General features: G+C 56.0%; 1 protein-coding gene across 3 annotated transcripts in view; it reads right to left on the minus strand.

The window, feature by feature from the left end:
- The window catches only part of PLXNA4 (plexin A4), a 353,986-nt gene that overhangs the window by 28,212 nt on the left and 300,069 nt on the right, over positions 1–25,705 (minus strand). For 2 of the 3 annotated variants that reach the window (XM_021692788.1, XM_021692787.1), the window contains 10 exons: positions 23,858–23,994; positions 22,513–22,677; positions 19,390–19,483; positions 18,636–18,875; positions 17,866–18,012; positions 17,096–17,330; positions 14,158–14,300; positions 6,580–6,848; positions 4,135–4,201; positions 3,208–3,354 (listed from right to left, as the gene is read on the minus strand). In XM_021692788.1, the coding sequence (XP_021548463.1) occupies positions 3,208–3,354; positions 4,135–4,201; positions 6,580–6,848; positions 14,158–14,300; positions 17,096–17,330; positions 17,866–18,012; positions 18,636–18,875; positions 19,390–19,483; positions 22,513–22,677; positions 23,858–23,994 (1,644 nt within the window). Of the gene's footprint in view, positions 1–3,207; positions 3,355–4,134; positions 4,202–6,579; positions 6,849–12,102; positions 12,112–14,157; positions 14,301–17,095; positions 17,331–17,865; positions 18,013–18,635; positions 18,876–19,389; positions 19,484–22,512; positions 22,678–23,857; positions 23,995–25,705 lie in introns of all 3 variants that reach the window. The other variant, XM_021692789.1, reaches the window with a different exon arrangement.

Below are 25,705 nucleotides of genomic sequence, written 5' to 3' on the forward strand. Positions count from 1 at the left end.
CCCCATCCCTCCCTGATCTCTTGCTGCACCCCCACCACCTCCCTGCCTGATCTCTCGCTGCACCCCCCCACCTCCCTGCCTGATCTTTCCCTGCATCCCCACCCCATCCCTCCCTGGTCTCTCACTGCGCCACCACCTCATCCCTGCCTGATCTCTCGCTGCAGGCCCCCACCTCCGATTGCAGGCCTGCAGACTCAGACGACAGTTTCCTTCCCCCACCCCCGCTCCACGTGGTGGCAATCAGAACCCTGGCCCCTGGACGCCTGCCTTTCATTAGCAAGCAGCCAGACTGCTTCGAGCTCACATGGGAACATGCTTCTTCCATTAAGCAGGAAAAAACCTCCTAAATCTACAAAACCAAACTCTCACCCTCAAAGTGTCCTAAACTGAAAACAATGGTGGAAGGAACTCTGGACCGTGGGTCCCTTCTGAGTGCCCTCTCTCAGCCGATCCTTCTAAAGCTTTCTGGGACCCTTGCTGCCCCCTCCGTGGCCAAGCACAGCCTGTCACTTTGTGCTGCCCTGGGCTCAGCCTCCCCCAAGCAGCAACGCAGCCTTAGCTGGGCATCCTCCCCGGAGGGACCCTGAGGCAGAGGCTGCCCCCTGAGTATGCCCTTCTGACATTTCTACTTGCCTCAGGGGTTCATGGTGGCCCTAGCAGAACCCCACGGGATGCTTCAGGGCATTTGGAGAAGAAGCGGTAGCCGGTAGCCATTCTGAGGGACAGGGTTTCCTGGCCACTGGCCAAACCACGGCTCCACCCAGAACGTCCCTTCCCCACTCCCATTCCTGTGCCCCTTGGTTAGTTTCTGAGCAGACTGCCTGGTGTTTGTTTTGTCTTTTTTGTTTTTTTCTGCTAGCTCAGTGCTTCTCAAGTTTTAATGTGAATAGAATCACTCAGGGGTTTTTGTTTGCTTCGAGCACCCAGCACCTCACAGGCTCCTGGGTGATGCCAGCAGGCACTCCCAGCAGCAGGGCCCTAGAACAGGGGAGCTCAAGTTCTAGTGTCAGGCCAATTAATCACGCAACTGAAGGGCTCCTAGCTATAAAGTGATGCGGCCCTGAGCCTCTCAGCACCTTTCTCCGTTCGGGTATCCCTCCGACCCAGGACAACGACAGCATCAGTTGGCCCACACTGTCCAGGGCTCCTCTAGCTTTCCCTTTCTTTCTTTCCCTCACCAGCCAGGGGCTGCTCACCTTCTGCCTGTTGAGGTCCTTTTCTCAGGCCTGAGGTGGCCTTACATCTCCCTGCAGCCCTTTCTTCCCTGGGCAAAACAATCGCAATTTCTTCCTCCTCTCCTCGAGATGTCTCTTCCCCAGGCTATCCACCTGATGGCTGTGCTCTCCCGACCCACCCCACGTTCCTTACAGGGACCCTAAGTCCCATCATCTGAAAGCAGCCTGGCCTCTGGAGTCAAGGCTGCTGCCCATCTGGGGACAGCGCCTCATCTCAGCTCACTGTGCTGGATTCGGTCCTGAGGAACGGGGATGGGATGGGAAAGGAAGGGGTGGGGGGAGACCAGGCATGAGACTTTCAGTGGTACTTCTAGCTCATTAAAAATCTATTCCGGTCTCTATTTTGGGAAGATTCCTCACCCCACCCCCACCCCCACCCTTTCTCATTTTAATCAGAGCCTCTAACTGTCTCCTCCGGAGCAGAACGTGACTGTAAGGAAGCAAGGTCCCCAGTCACAGCTGCTCCTCTGAAGCCTCCTCAGGGGAGCCCACTGGGACCCCCCAGCCTGCTGAAGACGGAGGGGGAAAGGTGCCTCACGCCCCATCATTCCCAGCCAGGAGGGACCGTCTCCCTGCTCTCCTTGGGGTCTGGGATTACCCTGGGCTCACTGTTCCTGCCCGGCTCAGCCCCGCTCTGCCCTGTCCTGGCCCTGCCTGTGGGGGTCTCATCTCCCCATAAGCACATTTATTTTATTTTATTTTTTTAGAGACGGAGGGGGGAGGGGCAGAGAGAGAGAATCTTAAGCAGGCTCCATGCCCAGTGCGGAGCCCAACATGGGGCTCCATCTCACGACCCTGAGGTCCTGACCTGAGTCGCAATCAAGAGTTGGATGCTTAACTGACTGAGCTGCCCAGGCGCCCCTCCCCATAAGTGCATTTAAATCCCATCTATTTTCTCTCCACACACACCCCCCATCTCTGTCTCCACCCATGCTTCACCCCAAACACCTGCTATCTTATTTTCTACCTCCTTCTTTCACATCCTCTCCCCTTTCCTAGCGGAGGCCTGGTGGGAAATCACACATCTGTCCAAAAGGGCCAAGAGTGAGGGTGAGCGCCCTGGCCTGGAAGGACAGTGACAGCCAGCAGAGAGGCAGACAGGCACGGGAAAGTGGTGGCAGGGCCTCCGTGAGCAGCACTGGGCACTTACTCTGTGCTCCCTGCCTCGCACGCCTTGCCCCAGTCCATCCTCCAGACAACTCTGGGAGGCATGCACTATTATTTATCCCTGCGTAAATAAGTTCTAGTGTTATCCTCCGTTTTTTCAGATAAAGACACCCCAGCTCGGAGAGATTTGAGGGACCTGCCCCAAATCACCCAGCTGCTCAGAAGCCAAGTCAGGGCTCCAATCCAGACCTCATGCTCCTCCGTGCGGAGCTCAGCTGCCTCCTAGGGTGAGAGCTGCTATCAGAGAGGGGGTCTAACCTTGACAGAGGGAATCCCCATGTTCCCTGGACAAAGGCGTTAATCACTAGGCCAATCCGGCCTCACGTTCTCAGGTAATGGGGGTATTTGACCTTAGACCCGTGGGCAGAGGTGGGCTTCTGAAACACAAGGAACTCTTTCTGGTTTCCTCTCCTTCGGGCCCCCACCCGCTCTGCATGGAAGTGTCCCTCCCCACCCTGGCAGAGCCGATGAGGAGTTCACTGAGTGCAATCCGCCCGCCCGCTGCTGGTGAGGGCTTATGACCCCACGTTCAGCGCACTGGCTTGGAACCACACTAGACTCTGCTGAAGTGTTGCTCAGATGTGCCTGAGATACCGGTCCCCAAATCCAGGTGCCTGGTGTGGGGGTCCTAGGGGAGTCTGGGGGTGACAGGCCTGGGTGGGACAAACGGCTGGGCCTGTGCAGCAGGCCAACCCAGGCCAGGTGGCTTTTCAGCGTTTCCACCGTCCCCTCTGCTGGGCAGGGGCTGCATGGGACCACAGCCCCGTTACCAGGGGCATGGGGCAAAACCGTGAGGCTGCTTTACCAGGGTTTTGTAGTCGATCTGCTGGCGGATGAGCTTGTCCTCGCTCAGAGAGTAGCGGGCCTCTCCTGTGATGGCGTCGATGGGCCCCTTCTCCATCTGCTGCTTGATGGCACAGAAGAGCGAGAACAGGGGCTCCCCAGCACACTCCTGGACGCAGAGAAGAACCGTGCTGGGCGGACTCTGGACCAACTTCCCAGAGCCTGTTTCTTGAAGGGCTGCTTTCCACTCCTCTGCTCCAGTTCTCTCTTGCTCCTGCTCCTCCTCTGTTGTCAACTCCCCCTTCCTCTGGACCACCTGTCTTCTCCTGGCTGCCCTCTCCTCTTCACCTCCCCACCTCCTGTCCCCTCTCTGTTTCTCCCCACCCCACTCCAGCCGCTTCCTCTGCGGCCTGTCAGAGACAGAGTTCAGTCCCGGGGCTGCAAAGTCCTCAGAAAGCAAGCTCATAATTGGAAGTCGGGTAGCTCTTCCCCTGCCCAGGCACATGGGCGGCTTATCTGCTGCCACACGGGGCCGTGGTACCTGCCTGGGACCCTATCAGCCTCGGGGAGTCTGGGACTGGGAGAGGTGGGGGAGGGGGGAGGAAGAAGGAAAGCAGGGAACTAAGGGGTGAATTGTTTTGAGCTTACATAGGGACTTTGGCTTTAGGGTTCACACGGGGTCCTCTCATGGGCTCTTCTCCCCGTGGCCTGTAGGACAGGGGATCGTCTCTCATGCCAGGACTGACGGGGTGGTGGGGGCGGGTGTGGGCTCTGTCTCCTGAGACAGTCAGGAGTCTGCCCCCTCGCTGACAGTGACAGTGACGAGGGGGACTGCATTTCTTGGTGGGGTTCTAAGAGTCAGGCCTGGGGAATGTGGGCTTTGGGGTGTGCAGGGAAGCTGGGGGGTGGGTAACAGGCAGCGCCAGAGATAGCCCACATCCAATCGTACCTTGAGGAACTTGTAGAGCAGGAAGGTGAACCAGTTGGTCAGCATCTTCTCGGCCACCGACTCAGTCCTGTTACAGCAAGATAAAGACAGAAGCCGGTCAGAGCGCAGGGGGAATGACCCTGCATTGATCTTGCTGCTTATGGCTTTCGGGCCAAATCCTGAGATCCTAAAGAATACTTGAATCCCACGGACTCCTAGACACCGCAGAGTGACGAGACAAGCTCTGTCTGCAGAAGCCGGGAGATGACATGCTGCTGTCAGGCTCCCGGGTGGGTGTTCGGTGGGAATGTGCAGGAGCAGTTCTGTCCCTCGGCACCCTCTGCAGTGATGAGGAAGACCCTCTGCGCTGTCCAGTGGGGTAGCCACCAGCCACAGGTCCCCACGGAGCACTCGAAATGTGGCTAGTGTGTCTGAGGAGCTGAATTTTACATTTTCTTCACCTTTCACTATTTGCATTTGAATGGGCACGTGTAGCTCACAGTTACCACATTGGATGGGACAGCTTTAGAGAACTTTCTAGTTCCTGTGGGTGGGTGAAAAAAGAAGACTGAAAAACCTCGGGAGATACTAATTGGGCAGTGGATAGAAAGGAAGGTGGCAGGAGAAGTGGGTCAGGCGACAAGGGCCAGATAGATTAGACTGATCCCCTCACCTAAAGCGAAAGACTCCCAGAGCTGACACGGACTAAAGCTGCATACCTAGCTCATCCTAAGCGATGCCCAAATTATCCTATTTCAAAGTCCTTTGGAACTCCTCCTGGAACGCTGCTAGTGTGTCATTTGCAATGATAGGAAGTGCCTTCTTGAGTCTAACTTGCATCCTTTGTGCTGCTACCCAAGTCCACTTATCCTTTTACCTTGGAAGGGAAGCCACAGCAGCAGGGGTAGGGCCAGAAGACCCTTTGGGTTGCATGCATGTAGAGAAAACAAACGGGCCTCTAACTTGCACTGAGCGTGGGGCCAGCTCCGGAGAGCAACCGGCCCATCCAGGTATGTTTGGATAGACTCGGAAGTTGCAGTTGGTGGGAGACACAAATAGCTACAATCCCACGGCAGCTGGGCAGTTGCCAGCTCCAAAGCAAACTAGGAGGAGACGAGAAGGAAGACTGTCGAAGTGAGGGGGCCAGCCGGGGGCAAGAGGAAGAAAGGGAGATGGAGGAGGGCAGAAGGAGAGAGAGCATCTGGGAGCGAGCGGGTGGAAAACAAGAGGTGGAGACGCACAGATCCAGAGTGAGGCCACACCGGGAAATTGTTGGTGGGAGCTCTGGCAGGCAGTGGCAACCCTAGAATTATGCCGGTGGGTGGCTGCGTGGTGGAAGTAAAACAAAAATCAAAATGATCTACCTTGCTGTTTCCAAAGCTGGATGATTGCTCCGGCATGTAGCAGCCTTTCACAGCTGTGCGGGCGGATGCCCAGTGCACCGGGGAAAAGCCGGAGGTAAACACTTCTGAAAGCCAAATCTAGCCACTGGCCCAAGCAGGAGGCCCCGCCTCGGACCCAGACACCGAGGACAGAAGGCAGAAGAGAGGCAGAGGCAGACGGTGCCGGGGAGTGATGGCCGGACGTGCGAGCTTTCCAGCTTTGTCCGCACAAAGGCTAAAGACATTGCACTAACGGCCTGGATGAGAAATGGCCTTCCGGGAGGAGGCAGATGTGAAGGGCAGCATGGAGCGAGTCAGGGAGTCTCTGTGTCCTATAAAGCCGAAGCCACGGGATATGGCTCGGTGGTCACATGTGGTCATTTGGGTCTCCCCAGTGAGGCATCCGACGGGGTGGGGCGGAGCGCCCTGGACCCGCATGGAGCCTCCAGCAGGTGCGTCAGGCAAGGACACACAGGCTGGCCCAGGGCTTCTCACACTTCAACAGAACTTTTGGGTCACCAAGGTGTCTTGGGAGCCTGCAGATTCCGCCCCAGTGGGTGTGGGCTGGGACCGGAGATTCCGCATTACCTGCAAGCTCCCGGGTGATGCTTCCCTGCTGGTCCCAGACAGCAGGGAGAGCTGCCTGGAACTCAAGTTTCCCATCTTGAGATGCTGAGGCGGATCCCCAGGCAGGAGGCCCTGGGGTATCTCTCCTAATTCATGTTCTGGTTTAGGTAAGGGCAGGGGCTGGAAAAATGACCTCTGAAGAGTCCAAGAGAGAAGAATTCCAGTCGGAGGGGTCATGATCAGGGAGCATAAGGACAGAGAGAGGAGAAGGCAGAGTGCATGTAGGGGGCCAAAGAGAAACAGCAGGGTAAGCAGATGGGCCGTGGCAGACAGGTTCTTCCAAGAGGGCATGGGGCGGGCCCTGGCCTCCAGGCAGGTCAGTCCTCACCTTGGGGGACTTGACAGCAACTTCCAGGAGCTCTGCCCCCGTCTCCCCAGAAGGCACAAGATCCAGGCCGAATGGGCTCTCTCTCTGACCTGCGCTCCCCGCCCCCCGCCCCCCGGGCCCGGCCCTCACCTCCTGAGCAGCAGCTTGGGGTGGTTCTTGCTCTCCAGGTTCTTGTCGATGAGGTCGGCCAGCAGCTGCTTCAGCACGTCGGTGGCGTATTCCAGCTTGCTCTGCAGCACGGTCATGATGAGCGAGGCCACGTTGCCGCGGTCGCGCATGGAGAAGCTGCGTTGAGACTCCAGGGTGCGGATGAAGGACAGCAGGAACACCTTGTTGTTGATGAGCTGGGCAAAGAGCTTCAGGCCCTTCTCCACGCGCTCCTGCCGGTAGCCCGGAACCTGTGGAGGAGCCCCCGGGGCGGGGGGTGAGGGGGGGAGTCCTGACTGCCAGCCGGGCCCGGGGTCTGCCCCACGGGGTGGGCCGTGCGCGCCGCCCCAGCCCCCGCCGCCACTCACCCCACCTGGCCAACAGCACCAAGCCCTCATCGGGTGCTGGGCACCGTGCTGTCTACTTAACCCCCGCGGCGGCTCCCTGCCCCTGGTTTGGAGCTGAATCAGGGGAGGCGCAGAGAGAACGGCACCGGGGATCCCCATCCACGTGGGAGCCTGAGCTCTTCCCTGACGGTGACACAGAGCTGGTGAGGGGCCCCGCACCGTGGCAGATGAGCATCACAGGCAGCCCCCCGGGGGGTGTCCAGGAGGCTGGGGGCTGGGGCCAGTGACCCCAGGGGTGAGGGATCACCACACCTGAGCCTCCAGCTGACCTGATGCTGACTCTTCTCCGGCCACGTGGATCCCATTAACAGACCAGTGTGGCCTCAGAGTCAGGACTCATGGGGTCCACGCAGGCTCTGTCACCCCCAACCTGTGTGACCTCAGGCAGGTCCATTAACTTCTCTGGGGGCCCAAAGTGACTCACCCAAGGAAAGGGGAAGATTAAGCCCACCAGTCTCTCAGGTGCTCCCTGATTGACTCTGGTGTCTGATGTTTTCCCAGAGACTCCTCTGAGACCCAGGGAAAGGGGAGGAAGAAGGTTTTATCTTCCTGCCCGCATCTTCTGTTCATCGGGAGGCACCTGCACGAGGGCACCGTCCGCTCAGCACACACTAGCCAGCGACCGAGCTAGGCACGGAGGACGCATCTCTGAGATGTGCGGGGACACAGCAGCTCTGCCCGTCACGGCCCCAGACTGGAAACAGCCAGATGCCCGGCCACAGCGGATGGCTCCAGGAACTGCGGCATATTCACCCAGCAGGAAGCCACACGGCCACGGGAATGAAGGGCTTTCTGCCACTCACAGTAGCAGGGATGCATCTTGCAGACATTGAATGAAAAAAATCAGAAGGGAGAGGGCCATTCGTGTAATACCCTTTAAATAAAGATTTTAAAAAACCATCAACGATGGCAGGAAAATGGTGATTCCGGGGGGTGGCTGGGACTGGAAGGGACACTCGGGGACTTTTGTGGAGGGCTGGTAGCATTCAGCTTCCTGATGTGTGTGCTGGCTGGATGGCTGTGTTCACTCAGGGAAAATGCTCTGAGCTGTGTTCTGCCAATGTGTGCATTGCTTGCTCTGTGTGCATTCTTCCATAAAACAAAAAGGTTGCTTAACAAATAAACATAGCCTCTGGCATCAAGGTGAAGCCGTCTGAGAACAGAGCAGGGCACCCTCCGTGGAGTGGGGTGCTGGGGGGGCAGGGGCCTCCAAAGGAGGTGCCATGGCAGGGGCTGTGTCTCCCCTGCGGGGGTCTTCGGGAAGGAGCAGCATGTATGCAGCAGTGCAGAATGCAGTTTGAGCCAGCGAAGCTTGGGTTAACTGTCACAGTCATATACTGGTTCCGGGGCCCTGAGAAGACTCCGCCATTCCTTCAACAGCTGGTGCGTATGTCGATCGTCCTCTGCTGAGCGCGGTCTACATGCGTTAGAACTATGGACCCATTTATGCCACACGACCCCCTACGAGGTAGGTCCCATTATTATCCCAGGGCCTCATGACAGTGGGGGGCTTTCCCAAGATCCCAAGACAGAGACGTGTCAGGGCCAGGCCGTGCCCCCAGGTGGTCGGCGCCACGGCCTGCCATCTCGGGGCTGGTGTGAGCTCTGAAGGAGACGGTGTGTCAAAAGCCGGACACACAGTCGTGTTTACGGAATGGCAGCAGTTTCATCCCACTTGACTCCAGAAGCTTGAAACTGGGGGGGATGGGTGGCCAGAGAATCCCTGTTTGCCCCAGGTCCAAGGAGGGGGCAGATGCAGAGCTGGAACGCTCGTTCCGCTCACGCATTGAGCTCCCCTGTGTTCCAGGCTCAGGGCAAGGCCCAGGTGGGAGACAGACCAGTCAGACCCGGGCCTGCCCTCAGAAGGTCAGCAGCAGGCCCCTCCGGAAGGCCCTGTCAGAAGGCAGCACCCTGGAGAGAGATGGGAACCCACCGGAGCCAGGGCCTGGCTGCAGCATGTTCCGGCTCTCTGCATGGCCACCCCTGGCAAACTCCTCCTTCCCTGTGGTGGGCCCAATCTCAGCTTCATCCTGCCTACCACCCACCCCATTCGCCACTCCACAGGGGCCGGCAAGGGAAGGACAAGGGTAGGAGGCAGCCTCACCTTGCTGTCAGCCCGGCCTTAGTCTACCCAGCCGTCTGGGTAGACTGTGTCCCGCTGACCTCTCTCCCAGCTCTGGGACCACCTGACACACGTGTGCACAGTTTACCTCCTCTGTCCTTCAATCCTCCCAGAGCAACGTCTCCACAACTTGTCCTACTGATGATGGATATCACTACTTCTTCGGCACCCGCCATGAGCAGTGCGCAGTGCTGCACACTGTACTTGTCACTCCATCGAAGCCTGCTGAGGACCTTGCAAGAGTGAGTGTGCCCTCTGAACTGCCCCTCGCAGAAGCTACTGTAGGAGCCAAGGCCAGCCGGCTGGTACAGGAAGGTGCTGGATTTCCAAACCCATGTTTGGCTCCCGGGTCCCTATCCAACCTCCCCATCCTTTGCCACATCTAGTCCTACCCCAGGGCCTGGGAGGTGACTGAGAGCCTGGCAGCTCAGGCTGGCCATCCAGGGCAGAGGAGCCATGGCCGGGTTTGGCACTGGGGCCCCCGGAGAGGAGAGGAGGACAGAGGGCTGGCCAGGTGGCACGTGTGGTAAGAGGACGTGCTCTGAACTCCGTGGCTTGGCTGCACACGCCTTCTGGGCACCAAGGCCTGGGGCCCTGGGAAGGAAGGTGCAGCAAAGCCAGCTACGGGGCCACGGCATGCAGGCCAGCAGCCCAGCGTTCGCAATCAGAGAGACTAACTGCCTCCTACATGGAGGAAAGCTCTGTCATGTCTGGGCTCGACTACCTTGTCTGTAAAATGAGAGTATGAGTGCTCCTGTCATAATGTTTTACGAGTATTAAATAAGATGATGTATGTAAAGTGCTCGGGACACACGGTGCGCCCTTAACAGCAGTTTTATTACCTGCCTCTACTCTGCTGGCGGCTTTTCACCGACCCCTCGTGCCCAGGAGTTTCCAAGACAATGGCTACACTGGCCCAGTGTCTGGGGGTGCCGGAGGTAGGACTTTTCTCCCCATTTTATGAAGGGGGAGATGGAAGTGGAGTATCTTGGTAAAGAGTATCCGGAACAATGCCCCTTTGTAACTGGCTACCCCCTGCCTCCCTAAGCAAATGCCACTCTGAAACAAGACTGTCTTTATTCGCCAGTTGGTTCGACAATTTAGTTGAAGCCTGTGAGTATAAAACTGGATAGTAAATTTTAATCGTAACCCAACAGGTGAGAGTTTAGGAGACACGGATAGGTTGAGAATGGGGTGTGTGGTTACTGTTCGCTCCCTGTTTTTAAAGGATCGGTGCCCCTGGCTTGTGTTCTCTCTCTCGCTCACACTTTCTCTCAAGTAAATAAATAAAATCTTAAAAAAAAAAAAATAAAGGATCGGTGTGTGCCCAGTGCCTAGATAGACCCTTTCCCACATGCCCGGCCTTCACCAGATGGTCACAAAAGAGGGGGGACTGGTGGCCTATGTCCAGGGCAGAGTAAAGCCAGAGAACACCTCCTTCTTCTCACACATCTACTGTTCATACCCAACCAGTGGGCAGCTAGCCGCGTGGCTGCAAATGTCGGGAAACATTGCTTTAGATTAGTCAGTGCCTTTCCTGGGAATATTTCCATACTCAGAAAGCCAATGGGGAGAAACTATTCCAGTGGTAAGACGGGGTTGGAAACAAATCAGAAAAGAACAGTCCAGGCAAGATCCCTGTATCTTGCATGGGATGCTGGATCTCACATAGCCCCGGGCTAATGTGCGATAGTAAAAGTGGATTTCTATTAATTAATTAGCGAGTTTCATGGAAAGGAAAAGTCGTATGTTCTGGGTATATACCCACAAGACTGGGAGCAGGAGCTCAAACAGATACACGTACACCCATGTTCTTAGCAGCTGCATCCACAATAGCCCAGAGCAGCCCAGCGTCCACTGACAGGTGAATAGATAAACAAAACGTGGTGCATCCATACAACGGACTATCACTCAGGCTTGAAAAGAAAGGAAATTCTGTCACATGCTACAATATGGGTGAACCTTGAGAACACTTTGTTAAGTGAAGTAAATCAGTCACAAAAGGATAAATATTATATGATTCCACTGACATGAGGGTCCCTGAGTCGTCAAATTCATAGAGACAGAAAGTGAAACGGTGGTTTCTGGAGGAGGGGATGGGGGGTTCGTGGGGGGTTAACGGGGACAGGGTTTCACTGGGGGAAGATGAAAACCTTCCGGAGATGGATGGAGGTGATGGTCACCCCACAGTGTGAATGTACTTACTGACTCTGAGCTGCACATGTAAAAAATCGTTGAAATCGTCCATTTTCTGTGATGCGTATTTTACCACAATTCGAAACAAGAAAAGCTGTGTGACCTGTTTGACTCAGAGCCTGGACATCCTGTGGGCTCCAACTCAGGGAAGTGTGCAAAGGCGGCTTCTGACTCCGTCATGGGCGGGGAACTAAGTCTCCCCTCGTGATGAAGGCAAGGAAGAAGAGAGAAGCCTCGGGTGTGAGGGGAAACGTTAACACACCAGATGAGGAATAAGGTCACTGTAGGACGTGTTGTAAGAAGTAACGGGGGCCAAAGGAACGGTCTGGGGCAGGGGCGGGTTATCTACCCACAGTCCGTGGTTGCGCACTGAATGACTTGCAAGTCCGTCATCCAGGCTGCTCACGTGATTGCAACCCAGCAGCCCTGATTCGCAGAGGCCTTCTTCTGCGGCCTTCCCGGGGCTGGGTTCATCTGACACTTGTGCCAGACAGATGGACGAGGGGAGTCAGTGACTCCTGGTGGTGCGGCTCTGGGGGTGCCCTCCTGTGTGTTCAGCCCATGGGGTAGCTGGCGTCACCGTGAAGTTCAGAAATTAGTCTCTAAGACGGTGCTGAACCAGAGCTCTGGCAGTTTTCTGGCAGAGAGTGGAGTGTGCTGCCCCAGAAGCCTCTGTTTGGGGGTGCTTCGTGTCAGGGAGCTAGGCAGGCAGGACCAGAGCCGCACAGTGGAGCAGGGAGCTGGCTCCACGCAAGGCTCCGAGGGCAGGGGTGAGGGTGCTGGGGGTTTCTGCTTGTTGAGTCTGGCTTGCTGAGCTGGGTTCCTGGCTGTGTGCCTCACTGAAGAATAAGGCTAGGAGTTGGGAAGCAGCCCGTCTTGCTTCTCACAGGAAACTGACCCTAGAGGGAAGCCTGGAGAAGTACAGCTGGGTAGAGACTCCACCAGCTTTCAGCAAGGGGCTTGGTATAGTTCAGAAGGGCAATGAGAAGGAATCATTTGTATTCTGGTCCTCGGGGAACAGGGCTGCTGTAGACAGTGAGGCAGGCCGTGCACTGAACAACTCCAAGAGGTGTCACATATGAATGATGCCATCTGGAGCACTGCAGTGTTCATCCTGCACAACCGCCCATGAGATCCTGTGGAAGAATGAGCCCTATAACTCTCCTGCCACTGCCCTGGCCAGTCCTTGGGAGTGTACTGTCCTTGGGTGTGTGTTAAACTAGTGCCAAGACTGGCCTGAGAGTCTGAGAATCTCTGGAGATGCAGGTGAATGTGGAGAATGCATAGTCTTCAGTGGACTAAACACCTTGGGATTTTGAAGCAAGTGAAAATGAGGCTGGAAAAAAGATAAATGGAAGAGAAAAACAAATGAGAATGAGAGAGGGCACAGGCAAGAAGAGTGAGACCAAGAGAATGGATAGAATATCATGATACAGACAGTGTTTTCATCTGTATATAGGACACACGCGTATACCCTAGACATGAACACACACAAGCAGATGTGCAGACAGAGGGAGAGGTGTGTTCTCAGTGAGGACACAGAGCCCACCATCTATGGCCTCTGGAAGTGCCTCTGGGTATCTACCCACTGAGGAGCCCAGGGGACCCTCCTCCGGACAGAAGTGCCCGTGACCTCATTATGGAAGCACGCACGCGTGCACATACATACACACACGCACACACCGCATTCAACAATTATGGAGAAACGCATGTGGGCCCCGAAGCCCCTGGGGCCTTGCTCTGCTGCCTGTAGAGGGGCCTCCACATCCCCTTGGACTGCCTGCGCAGACATTCCCACAGGGGTCAGTACCTGCAAAATTGTGCGACCACTGAGCGATGGGTCTGTTGCAATGTTATGGATGCTATACATCTTGGAATTAGTCTTATTCTCTGTTGTTGCTTTGGCTGGAGAATTTTGATCCATCCTAATAAGTGTCCAGAGCCGTAAGGCACGACAGCGAACATGCAAGGTCTTGGCGTGGGGAGCACAGACCCTGAAGTCTAACTGAGGGACTCCAATCCTGGCCCCGCCCCGTCCCAGCAGGTGGCCCCAGTGCCCTTAGCTTTGTTGCCTCTAAAATGAGCGCACCATCTGCACCCCGCTTGTGAGCTATTAAATCAACACATACACCTGGAGTCCTTAAAACCAGACCCGGAGATTAGTGAGCCGTCAACTAATGGCGATTATTCCTTATGATTATTATTTTGCCCTGGTTTCCTCATTTGTATTTTTCACTTTTCTCTGATAGTTATCTTTATGAGTCATCCCAAATCCCTTTTGGAACAAAGTGTAATATGAGTATATGCATAAGCCAGATACCATGCTAGACAGTAAGTGGGATAAAATGTTCGAAAGATGAGGTCCTGCTGGTACAAAAGACAGCGATGTTCTTATCATGCACACTCCCACCTCCCTCCCCAGTGCATCCCTTATCTTTCCCACATATACTTATTGGGCACCAACTATCTGGTGAAATCCCTTATATTGTGGTTTCCTAAACAGGGGGCCATGAGCTCACGACACTGTCTGGTTTTTGCGTGTAGGTAAAGTTTTTTTCCTTCAACTTCCATTCAATTCTCAAGGGATCCATGACCTCTAGGACCCAAATCTACTCCCATCTCTGCTCAGAGCCTCCCTGGCTTGGCCCCATTTCCTGCAGAGGGACCGGCTGGCTGGCACCAACAAGTGGGGGGCGACTCGGGTCAATCACGTCCCTTCCCTGGCCTCAGCTTACTCACCTCCCAACAAGGTGGCTGCACTTGAAGGTCACCGATACCCTTCTCCACACTAACACCTTGACGGAGCAAGGCTTGGTCATGGGTACTGCTTCTCACCTCCAGGTCCCGGAGCACCGGGTGGTCTTCAATCCCGGGGAACAGCACCCGCATGGTGTAGGTTCTGTAGTCCAGGAAGGGGATCCCAGCTCCATCCAGGTCACTGGTCAGCTCATGGATGTCTGTCTGCAGCTCGGCAAAAGCTGGTACAAAGGGAAGCCCATGAGAATGCCAGCTGGGGCAGACCCTGAGTCTGAATGTCGGAACCCTCACCCAGGCCCCTGGGAGACATGGGCAATGGACCGCCGGTGTGCAGGAATAACGCGGGATGTCTTAAGTAGCTGGGGTGAAGGACGTAGGAAGGGGAGAAAGATGTGGCGAGTCTTGGGCCAGATCCCTTCCAAAGCATGGCTGGGGGTGGGCTGTCCACCGATTTGTCCTGCTGCTGGGATCTGAAGTGCCTCCCCGTCCGAAGATGAAGGGTTTTGGTTTGCAGAATATGCTGGGGGTGGGGCGACACCCCTATCAAGACACGGGGGAGGGAGGGGAGAGGTTCCAGGGGTGGGGGGTCTATTCCCAATTCTGCATTTTTAGAGTGGTCTCCCTTTGAAAAGTTAAGAATACTTTCTTTTGCAGTCCCAGTTCTGGGCCAGGCAGCTGGAACCATCAAACCACCAGTGGGGCCAGATGAAGCCTCCGCCACACTAATATATTCCTTCCGGATACCTTTGTGGGGCGTGTCTTTATCCTTCCTTCCTCAAGGTGATGCCACTCAGTGGTGATTTATGATCTGCATGTGGGCATGGCTGTCCGTGGAGGCAGCTCAGGCTTCCCGATGACCATGGAGCTGCAAGACCCCCTTCCCTCTGGCCCCCAAGAAAGTCCAGCACATGGCCCAGGTGGTTACATGGCACCGAAGTTGTGATCACGCTCAGTCCTGAGCACAGCCCTCCTCCCAGGCTGCCCTCCGCCCTGGGAGGCAGTCAGAAATGCCGCGCCAGGCCCTTTCCTGCTCCGCCTCTCCCCTGGGCGTGCACACACATTCTGACACGCATGCATGCCTGCTGCACACGCGTGCTCGCACCCAACCAGGATGGATTAGCCCATGCTGGCAAAGAACAGCCAGCGGGCACTGATTATGCAATCCTTCTTAATATTTCCATAAACACCAGAATCGGGGAAAAGTATTTTGTGGGCTCTGCTGATCACACGAACACAACATGGTGGGCCCAGGCACTGTGGACGGGGGCCCCGCTGCACCCCACAGTGCCAACTTGGGCCTTCGGATCTCGGGTTTCTGGGCCTTCTTGAGAATAGCAGTGCTGCTTCTTTGATAGAACAAGACACCACCTGGCCCCCTGGACAGGCTCCTGCAGGCCTCCCCTGGGCTGCTCTGTTCCTGCACCCCTGGTCACCCGGACGCACAGGGTCCCTCTCAAGGCAAGTGACTCACGCTTCCGAGTGGAACTTACACCAGTGTGTGTGCCCTCGTGTGTATAAAGGAGTCGGTACGGTTTTTGGCCTGTAGTGTCGCCCAAAGCACTGAGGAACAGCAGTCCTGTATGTACTGAGTGAGGAGCATGGGTGTGTGGGAATGTGTGTCACGTGTGTGTGGGCATTCATGGGTGTGTGTGACTGTCCGAGTGTATGTGTACGTCGGTGAGTGTGTGGGACAGTGATGCACATGTGTGTAAAGTTTAGGCAGTGAAGGGCCTAGGCTGGGCCTCTTCTGGGTTTGTGTGTAGGTGATGTCCTGGCTTACTGCCAAGTCTCTGGGGCGTCACCTTCCCTGGACCCAAGCTGCCCCTTATATGTCCGAGGGCCAGCTCTGGGCTCCCCCGACAAATGCCTTCAAGGCTAATCTCCGTGTGCTCTGCTTTACATCTCTCTCTCTGCCCACTCGTGCAGGAGAGCTCTCCCCCGAGCCAGAAGCCAAGGCCCTCTCCTGGTGCCTCCGCAGACACTCTACGGCTGTACTCCTTGTCTGGCTGCTCATCTCTCCTTCTCCAGAATGTTCTGAGAGGAACCTGGCTTGGCATTCCCCTCTCTGCCCCCTCCCGGTTGGGGTGCTCAGCTGGCGGGGAGGAGAAGGAGGGGGTTGGCTTTTTATCGGTCTGCAGCCTTCCTTCAAGTCACTAAGCGCCTCCAACATTCAAAGCCTCGTGCCTGCCACACATAAAAGAGATTCTAATCACTACACCTAATTAGAGGGAAGAGTACATTGCGGAGAAAAAAAATTAAGCAGCATAAATATAATAAAAGGCAGTAATTAACAGTCCCACAAGGCTGATGGCGTGTTGACAGCTAAGGATGTAGTGAAGGGATGGGACGGGCCCACTTCCCCATCAGACGGAGCCACGGCTTCCCTGGTGAGGATGGGAGGGCCCCAGGTACAGGCTGGATTGACTCCGAGAATAAATCTACAGCAAAGAACCCACTCAGACCCTCCGAGGGTGACTCACGAAATGATATCCTGGGGCGACAAGAGTCTGACTCCTAAATTTCCTTCTTGGATTTAGTGCTGCTGATTTCATATCATGGTGGTGTTGGTAATTTTTAAAAATATAAGCTGTGAAACCCTCTTCCTTCTAAATCTCAAATCAGAGCTACAGCTGTATTGTCCTCCCTAAGGAAGGGAGCTCAAGGTTGCTGAACGCCGCATGTCAAGACCCGCTAAGCTCTCCCTGAGTGGAGCGCATCAAACCCCTGCAGCCAGGATTCGGGGCTGCAGACTGCCCTTGGGGGGTTGAAAGGACCCCTGCTGACCTGGGGAGAGAGGGAAGGGGGGAACCTCGAGGGCGGAGGGGGGGGTGGCCTCGCCCAGGGAGGGGCTGCGTCTGCTGGGATATGGGCTGGGTCTGGACGCAGCTCGGAGACCAGAGTCAGAGGTCAGACGCCCGGCCCCCAGCACTGCCTGCAGGTGCCCAGCCCGCTCGCCCATGTGAGACGCGCATGCACAGCCTCGGGCGTGGGGCTGTGGTCCCGGGTCACCAAGTACCTTCTTTGCACTCGAGCGCCACTCGTGACTCCAGGTTGTCCATTTGCATCTGCAGCCGCTTCAGCGTGAGGTCACTTTCACGGGACTTGCGTTTGTAGGCGATGAGGACGGCGACGATGAAGATGACCAGGAGGCCGCCGGCCACGGCGATGCTAACGATGGCGGGCAGGCTGAGCGGGCTGTCTGGGGCGACGTACACCATCCCCGGGGAGTACTCCATGCCACCGACGCGGGCCTGGGGACACAGCAGGCGAGAGGGAGTTGGGAGCGGGCGCAGAGCAGTGCGGGGAGCCGCCCCGGGCTGTCGATGAACTGGCCACGGGGCAGGACGGGGAAAGGGCTCTGGGGAGGAGAGTCATCACTGGCTGTAAGGACAGCTGAGGCGGGTTGTGGGGCCTGAGCAGGGTGTCTGGATGGCTCAGAGACGGGAAGCTGCACAGTACCCAGGACTAGGGTTGTCATCTTTGTAAGGAAAGAGCACACAACTGGGACCTAAAGAAGTCTGACATGACTTCGGTGAGTGGCTCCCTGAGCTTCATCTCAGGCTAAGGACGGATGACTGAGACACAGAACATGATCTGATGGACCTCCTCAGGCCAACCACGGTCCCCTCCTGCAAGGGTCTCTTGCCTGTAACAGGCGATGCACACATCATTCATGTTGCTTTGCTTGCTCTCATTGGGGCACCAGCCAGAATCCCCTCCCGGTCTGCTCACGCTCTGGCATCCCTAGTGCCTGCCCCGTCCGGAACGGGGCCCCGGCTGGCTCACCATCACTTTGTGCCTGCCGATGAGGTTGGGGGACTCGCAGAGCAGCTGCACGTCGGACACCGTCACAGTGCACGGCTTCTCCCCCACCAGCACGGTGTAGTTCAGCTTCACATTGCCCCCGGCCACAGGGGGGATCAGGTTCTTGCCCTGGAGGGACAGGAAAGCCCTGGTTTGCACCGCAGAGTCAGGATCATAGCTGCCGGCTGGCTGCCACGTCCCCCCACCCAGAGGTCCCATCCTGCTGGCAAGTGCTGGAGAGGCCACCTTCCATAGTAAGTCCCCAAACCCCATGACACCTACACTGCCATTCCCCTTTCCTCAGTGGGGAGTCAGTAATAAAGGCACTCTCTAGCTTACCAGATGCAGCCTCAGAATCCTTCTTAACACAGAGCTATGGTCAATCACCACCAGTTGACTCCAAACTGTCACAGGAGTTACAAGTAATCTGCTACCCGTGCTCCAAAGAAACCCTCTACTGTGGCTTGCGGAGGGCTACACGGGAGGAAGCAGGATGAGCCTTGGACCTCCCAGGTCTTGGACTCCGGGGACAAAGGAAGCTTGGGAGTCAGATGGCTAGGATGGATCCAGCTGCCCTGATCAGGTCTCCATGGCCTTAAAGAGTTTGCCTCTCAATCCAAACTCAGAGCCAGTGTTTTCCATGCTCTGGACTCCAGTGATGAAATCGGGCCTCTCTCTGTGACTTGACAAGCCTCCCCATTCCCCATAGCAGCCTCCTTGCTTCCCGCCTCCTGCCTACGACCTCCCTCTACCTTCAGGATGATGGGAGTGCCGGGCTTGAGCTCCAGGATTCCTGAGGGCCCAAAGGCCTCGAACACAGGGTTGGGATAATAGGTGAAGTTGGTCTTGTTGAGGATTAGCAGGGACTGGACGTTGTCCAGGATGAAGCCAAACTCCTCGGGCCTCTCGGTCAGGTCGGACTGGTGGTCGGGCCCCAGAGCGAGGGCCGGAGCCTGGCAGGTCATCTCAGTAGCATTCAGAACCTCACAGAGCTGGAGGGGGCCAGAGAGGCAAGACCATGCAGTGTCTGGACCTACACAGCCCCACACACCCAGCAGGGCGCCCTCCATGCTGGGATACAGCATGGGGTTGACACGGGACAGTTAGGGGTGGGTCGCTGCCCCTCTGCATCCAGGACCACAGAACCTGGCCACTCAAGGAGTAAACTGCGCAGCTAGCACCCACCTCCGCAGTGGCCACAGGGGGTGTGGCAGTGACGGGGGTATCTCTGAGCTAAGGGGCAGCACTGGGGGTCTGAAAGATGGAGGAATAAGGCTATGAAACCCCAGAACCCCCCAAAGCAATTGCTCCTCCAGGCCTGTACCCCAAAGTACGAAAATGCCCTCATGTCTCCTTCCTCATCTCACCATCCCAGTGCCCCGGGGTGTCACATGCAATGGGTCATCTGTGTCTGGGTGGCCTGCCCTACTCAGGACGCCCCATGTCTTTTGGGAAAGTGACATGTTGAGTGGGCAGCCTCATGCCCCCTGCCCTCCCTGGACTCACATTGATGTGCTCCTTCCCTCCATGCTTGGCACGGATCTGGGGATTCTGTATGAGGTCCAGGTGAGTCCCCCACACGGCGATGGGTGTGTTTCCACTGACGGGGGTGGGGGGAGAAACAAGGAGGCATGTCAACACAGGGATAGGAGTAGCAATGGGGCTTGGTGACAATGATGATGATGATCAGGCTGAGCTCTGACATTAAAGGCCATGATAACCAGGAGGCATGATAATGTTCACGGGGACAATGATGGCAAACTGAATGAATAAGGATGAGCTCTCAGCAGCCATCACTCATCACAGCAGTGATGACCAGATGTCTGTGGCCATCCTGCACTGAGCGCATCTGGAGTGTAGACACCCGTGGAGGCTCTGGAGCCTCCTGACCTGAGTCGGATGCTTCTCTGCAGCCCCCTGGTGTCTCTCCCCCAGCCCTCACCAGTCACAGGGAGATTTCCACCCTGGCCTTGGCCTAATGAAAGCCCTGTTCCAAGATGTTCCCCACTAAACCATCCAGGGTCTGAGCACAGTCTCCTCCCTAGGAATCACTACAATTTCACCTTGGAAGCTTCCATCTGCTGAGATCTGGGAAAGGCAGAGGCCCAGACACCCAGGAACCTCGTGGTGCAAACAGCAAATGTTCTGGGACTCAGGTCTCCTGTATCCTGGGTGTCAGCCAGGTATGGAGGAGGAGGGAGCAGGAGATTCCTCTTTGTGTAACTTTCCAAAGAAAACCTTGATGCCAATTGCTGTATGCAGGGCTCTGAGAAGCTGACCTGAGGCAAGAGCTATCTTCCTTGGGGGCTACTCAAAGGAAAGTGACAAGTCACTTTCTCCACAATCCAGAGAGTATCTTCAAGAAGAATCCTACTATCTGGAACAGTTAGTTATAAGCTTGGTGAGTGAAGAATCCGTGACACCCATATTCATGTCTCCCTCTCTGTGCCTCTGCCCATCTCTGTACTCCCTGTTATTCCCTGCCTCCACCTGTCCCCCACTCACACACACACACACACACACACACAAACACACTCACACTCGCACACACACACACTCACACTCGCACACGCCGGAAGATTCCCGTAAAACCCAGACAGGCTCTTCTGCCCATGGCGGTGTTCCAGAATGAGATTCTGCTATCTGGTCATCTCCCAATCTTCTTAGTCACCAGTTCAACCCCCCATCCCTGTTGGTGAGCAGCCCAGCCTGTTGTGAGTGGTGCAAAGCCGCGCCCTGCAGGGCCCCGCCCCTCAGAGAATCTGTTCACTGCAGCAAAAACTCTGGAGCCGGCTGGCAGGCCCAGAACGTGCTTCCAACCTCGCACTGGTTATGAACGTCACTCAGGGTCGGCTACTGAGTGCCAGGAAGGACGATGTCTCTATTTCCGTGCTGGTGACTTGAGGAAGAACTGAGTTAAACCAGGCCTCCTCAGGGAGTTGCAGAGTTTGCCTACACCAAGGGCTACACCAACTTCCTGGATTCACCAGGCCCTGGGGGCAAATCCCAGAAGTGCTTTCTACAGACGCTTTCCCCGTTTCTGTGCCTTGTAGTCATCTACTTTAAAAACACGGCCAACGCTTATAAAGTGTGGGTCTTAGGGAGTAACTGCTGAGAACAAGCCAATCTCATCTCCACGAAGGCTGCCTTTCATGGGTGTAAGGCCGGGGGTGGCAAACGTCCCCGCAAAGGGCCAGAGAGTAAATATTTTAGGCTTCCCAGGCCGTATGGTCTGTTGCAATTACTCAACTCTGTTGCTGTGGTGAGAAAGCAGCTAAAGACAAAACATATACGAATGAGCATGGCTGTATTCCAATAGAACTTTATTCATAAAAGGAGGCAGATGGCCAGATCTGGCCCCCAGGTGGGAGTCTGCTGACCCCTAGTTTAGAAGACTATTCTCTGGACCGGATTGGTCCCTGACTCCTGCTTCAGCCATGGAGACCACATCTTCATGCTCTCCCCCTCCCCTCGATGCCAGACGCCCTCTAGGACTGAAGCCAACAGTGGGGAGGGCTGAGGACTGGGCCAGGGGCAGTGGGAGAGAGCTGAGCCAGGCGCTGCACTGTGCCTATGCATCCAGCTTAGCCCTCCCAGAGTCCCGGGAGGGAGTTGACAGATGAGAAACCAGAGGCCCAGAGAAGTTAAGTCACCTTTAAGGTCATTCAGCTGGGCTAAGCCCGCTCTTTCTGACCTCAAGCCCTGTTGCATCCCCCTCAGCCCCTGATACAGCAGTTTCCCAATGGTCAGCAGGGGCCTCGCTGTCGGGATGCTCTCCGCTGCACCTTCCCATTACGATGTATCCTTCAGGGACCGGAACAGCATGCTTGCAATTCCCTCCCTGAAGTGAGATGTCACACTCCAGAGCCCCACCAAGTGGGGGACTGGGAGGGTCCCCAGGGATCGTGGAGTCTCCAAAGCCCCCGGTGAATCTCTCAAGAGGGGAGGCCAGAAAGGTATGCAGCTGGTGCAAGTCGGCTTGTGACTGGCTGAGCGAGAGGTGGCCCTGGAGGGTCGTTCTATAAGAGCACACACCCAGCTCCCTCCCAGGACATGCGCTCTCTATACTTGTGCTGGCCGGCGGCAGAAAGAACAAGACTCAGTCCCTGTGCCTGAGGAGTTTGCAGTAGAGGAAAGGACAAAGCAAGCAGACAACTCGGGGTCCTGACAGAGAATGACGGAGGCACGGCAGGAGGTTACAGAAGCCCAGAGGATGGACATCTGCATTGGACCCTGGTGGTCAGGACACACTTTTGCTTAAGAGCAGGCCAAGGAGAAGTTGGATCTGATCTTACTCTTTCTCCTCCATCCCTCGGCAGGACTGGAATTACCACCCATATTTGGGGGTTCACGGCCTCCAGGGGCGCAGTGATGGGATCATGGCCTCCAGGGGCACACACCAAATCCTCAGATGAGGGGCCATGGGCTCTTGCTGATTGGAGCTTGGGTTCTGGGGCTGGGGCCGACTCAGAGGTACTCTCAGTAGAAGGAGGGCACCCTGGCAGGAAGGTCTGATTTGGGGGGTGCTCTGAACCAACCCCAATTCATCAGTCCTCAAAGAAAAACTGGGCCCCAACACTGTCCTTGGCTCTTGGAGAGTTAAGGACGGACAACCAGGGCCACGCCTACCTGACTATGCTCCACTCTGGCTCGATGCGCACGATGGTGGGGTCCTCCATGTACTGGAAGAACAGGTCCTGGTGGATACTGGCCTTGTCCACTTGCACCATCACCTTCATTTCCAGCACCTCATCTGAGGATGTGGTGTTGCAGACGATGTAGGACGGAGAGCGTCTGCAGGGAGGGCAGACATGCAGCTGGGCTCCCGAGTGTTGAAGGGGACCGGGGTCCAGGCGGGGGCTAGGGCCCTCCACCCCTCCCTGTTCCCAGGCTCCTCAGAGGCCACGGTGAGCACTGCCCCAGGTGGAAAGCTCCAGGCACTACTGACAGAGACTCTCTCCTGCACCAAACCCATAGGCAGGTTCCTCTGAGACCCCCTTTCAACGAGGCCTCATCCTTGGGCCCTGTCTTGGGCCTGCCAAACCCCATTTTTAGCAAGAATCCTGCAAAGTGAGGTCACCCAGAGTCCCCCCGCCCCCTTGATACCTGATCACCTCGGCCCGCCTGCAGCAAGAATCCTGTTAAGTCGGTTTAGCAAGAATTTTCCTATTCTTGCTGTTGCTTCTTAGTAATTTCACACCAGTGACCCCCTCGCTCTGCTGGTTGGCTGTAAATCCCCAGCTGTCTTTGCTGTATTTGGAGTCAAGACTGATTTCCTTCTTTCCCCATTGTGATAGTCTTGATACCTACTGCAATAGTCCTGAGTAAACTCTTCTTCACTATTTTAGCAAGTGTCAGAACAATTTTTTCTTTACCCCTGGCCAGACTTCCGATCTGCCACAGGCCTCAGCATAGCTCTGTCCCGGGAGAAGCTCCCCGGCAGAACGTCACATCCCCACCACGTCTCCGAGTCCTGCATCAGATGAACCTCCTGCCTGCCTTCTACCCTCCAGGCTCCTGGCTTATCAAAGGTGTGCCCTTCTGAGCCTGGATGGTGGAGCCAGGGGAGAGAAAGTCAGCTGCCCTTGGGAGGTTCAACCTCAGCCAGTGGGTAGGGGGCTCGGCAGTCCTAGCTGGCTCTGCAGCAGGGGGCAGGGGCTCTAGATTCCCCAGTGTGTCCTGGGAAACCCTAGGATTCCGTACAGTGGCTGGTATAGGGGCACAGAGGCTAAATGGTGGGCAATAGCAATGAATGGCCCAACTAAGGAAGGGCTGCCTGGCAGGTCTCCAGACTGAGCCCAAAACATCCACAGTCAGGTATGCCCATACCGTCCCCCCTCAAAGAGAACGGCCACTTTCTCAGGGAGAAAGCACTTCCAAGAGGTGAGCTCCGGAAGTCTGTAGCCCTGGGGCAGCCCTACGGACCCCACCCTCTGGGCTGTGAGCCCCCGAGGCCTGCCTGGAGGTGAGTTACCTGTGGAAGAGGCACGGCTGCTTCCCGAACATCACCACCACGTTGCTGCCCGCGTTCAGGTTGGTGCCCGTGATGGTCACTTGGGTGCCCCCGGACATGGGCCCCCGCCTGGGCTTCAGGTCCGAGAGAGTCAGTGTCTGTTCAGGAAAGGATCTGGCCTGAGACACAACCGGGGTCTGAAGAGGCAGCACCCCGCTCCCAGAGCCGCTCAGTAATGGTGGCCTCCCAACGAGCCCACGAAGTCGTATTGGGCTTGCGTAGATAAGCCGTGTTCTGGACCCTGAGAGTGTACACCTCTCTATTAATAACAGTAATAATAACAGCTGCTGTGTGCTGGTGTTTTACCTGGCAGGCTTTCTCTTCATCCATCTCTATATAAGGTATGTGCCCAGTCAATTCTACAAGGTAGGTATTATTACCCATTTTACAGAAGAGATTCAGAGACGTGAAGTAAAGTTCCCAAGGTCACACAGCTAAAAAGTGGCACGTCTGAGATCTGACTCCAGAGCCCTGACTCTACCACCTCTCCAACTGCTTTTGGGAAGGTGATCTGCTCCTTCCACAGGCCTCTTCCAGAGAGCTGCCCAAACACCCAGAGGCCAGAACGATGGGTCCTGAAGGCCCCAGGAAAACCCAGGAGGAGAAGTGAAGAAGGGTCAGTGGAGTGAGTGAGGATGGAGGGGAGGCGGCACCTGTGAGCTGAGGATTTGGAGTTGCGATTTGTTCTTTCATTAGCATTTTAATGGAAAAAACTCTCCTCAGTCCCCGGTGAGAAGCCTGTATCTGCATTTAAATGAAGATTTCTCTCTTCCCTGCCCCTTAAAGAATTCTGCACCAAGGGCGCCTGGGTGGCTCAGTTGGTTAAGCAACTGCCTTCGGCTCAGGTCATGATCCTGGAGTCCCTGAATTGAGTCCTGCATCCGGCTCCCTGCTCGGCGGGGAGTCTGCTTCTCCCTCTGACCCTCCCCACTCTCATGTGCTCTCTCTCATTCTCTCTCTCTCTCAAATAAATAAAATCTTAAAAAAAAAAAAAAGAATTCTGCACCAAAAGTTGAACTAACTTGGCTCCCAGCCGGCAGGCCACCTCCCCACAGAGAGGCCTCAATCCCTAACACCTTGGGAGGACAGGAGGAGCCCCCGTGACTTGCTGACCGCGGCTCGCAGGGGCCCACCCGCCCTGCCGCCCACCGGGTCCCTGCAGATCCTGAGCCCGGCATCCCCCTGGCACCCATAAAACGAAGGAATGCTTCATTCCAGAGCTGCTCCTGGCCCAAACGGAGACCCAGGCGAGGGTGGGCTGAGGCTGTGGGAAGAGGCTTCGTTTCTCAGCTCTGCCTAGATCTTGCTGTGTGACCCAGAACAAGCCTTGTAACCTCTCTGATCATAAAATCGGAGAGCTGGGTCAAAACGAGTTATCTCAAAGGCGCCTGCTGGTTTTCTGGTTCTGTAACTCAGGGTCACCTCCCACAGATGGTGCCTCTGTCCCACTGTCTGGAAGGGAAAGAGAGTGCAGTCTGTGCAAGGCAAGGGTGGTCCTAGAGATAGAGTCAAAACCCACGCAAGTTCCCATAGATGGCGGTGGGAGCAACATGGGAAGAAGAGGTTCTCTGGCAGCCTGTGGGTGGGGTTCCAGAAGGGATGTAAGTGAGTAATCTCTGTTGGCTCTGCAGTGGCGGGCTGGGCGGGGGAATTATTCTAGGGTGAGGAGAGGATGTTACGGAGACATGTTTTAAAGTTGTGAGAAACGATTAATTATTCAAGTCATGCTTCATAAATATTTCACGGTGGGTTTGCACGGGAAATCCAATTCTGTATTATTTGCCACCTCTTCACTTGGAGGTAGGGAAG

This window comes from Neomonachus schauinslandi, chromosome 12, assembly GCF_002201575.2.
Source record: "Neomonachus schauinslandi chromosome 12, ASM220157v2, whole genome shotgun sequence".
Classification (NCBI taxonomy): domain Eukaryota; kingdom Metazoa; phylum Chordata; class Mammalia; order Carnivora; family Phocidae; genus Neomonachus; species Neomonachus schauinslandi.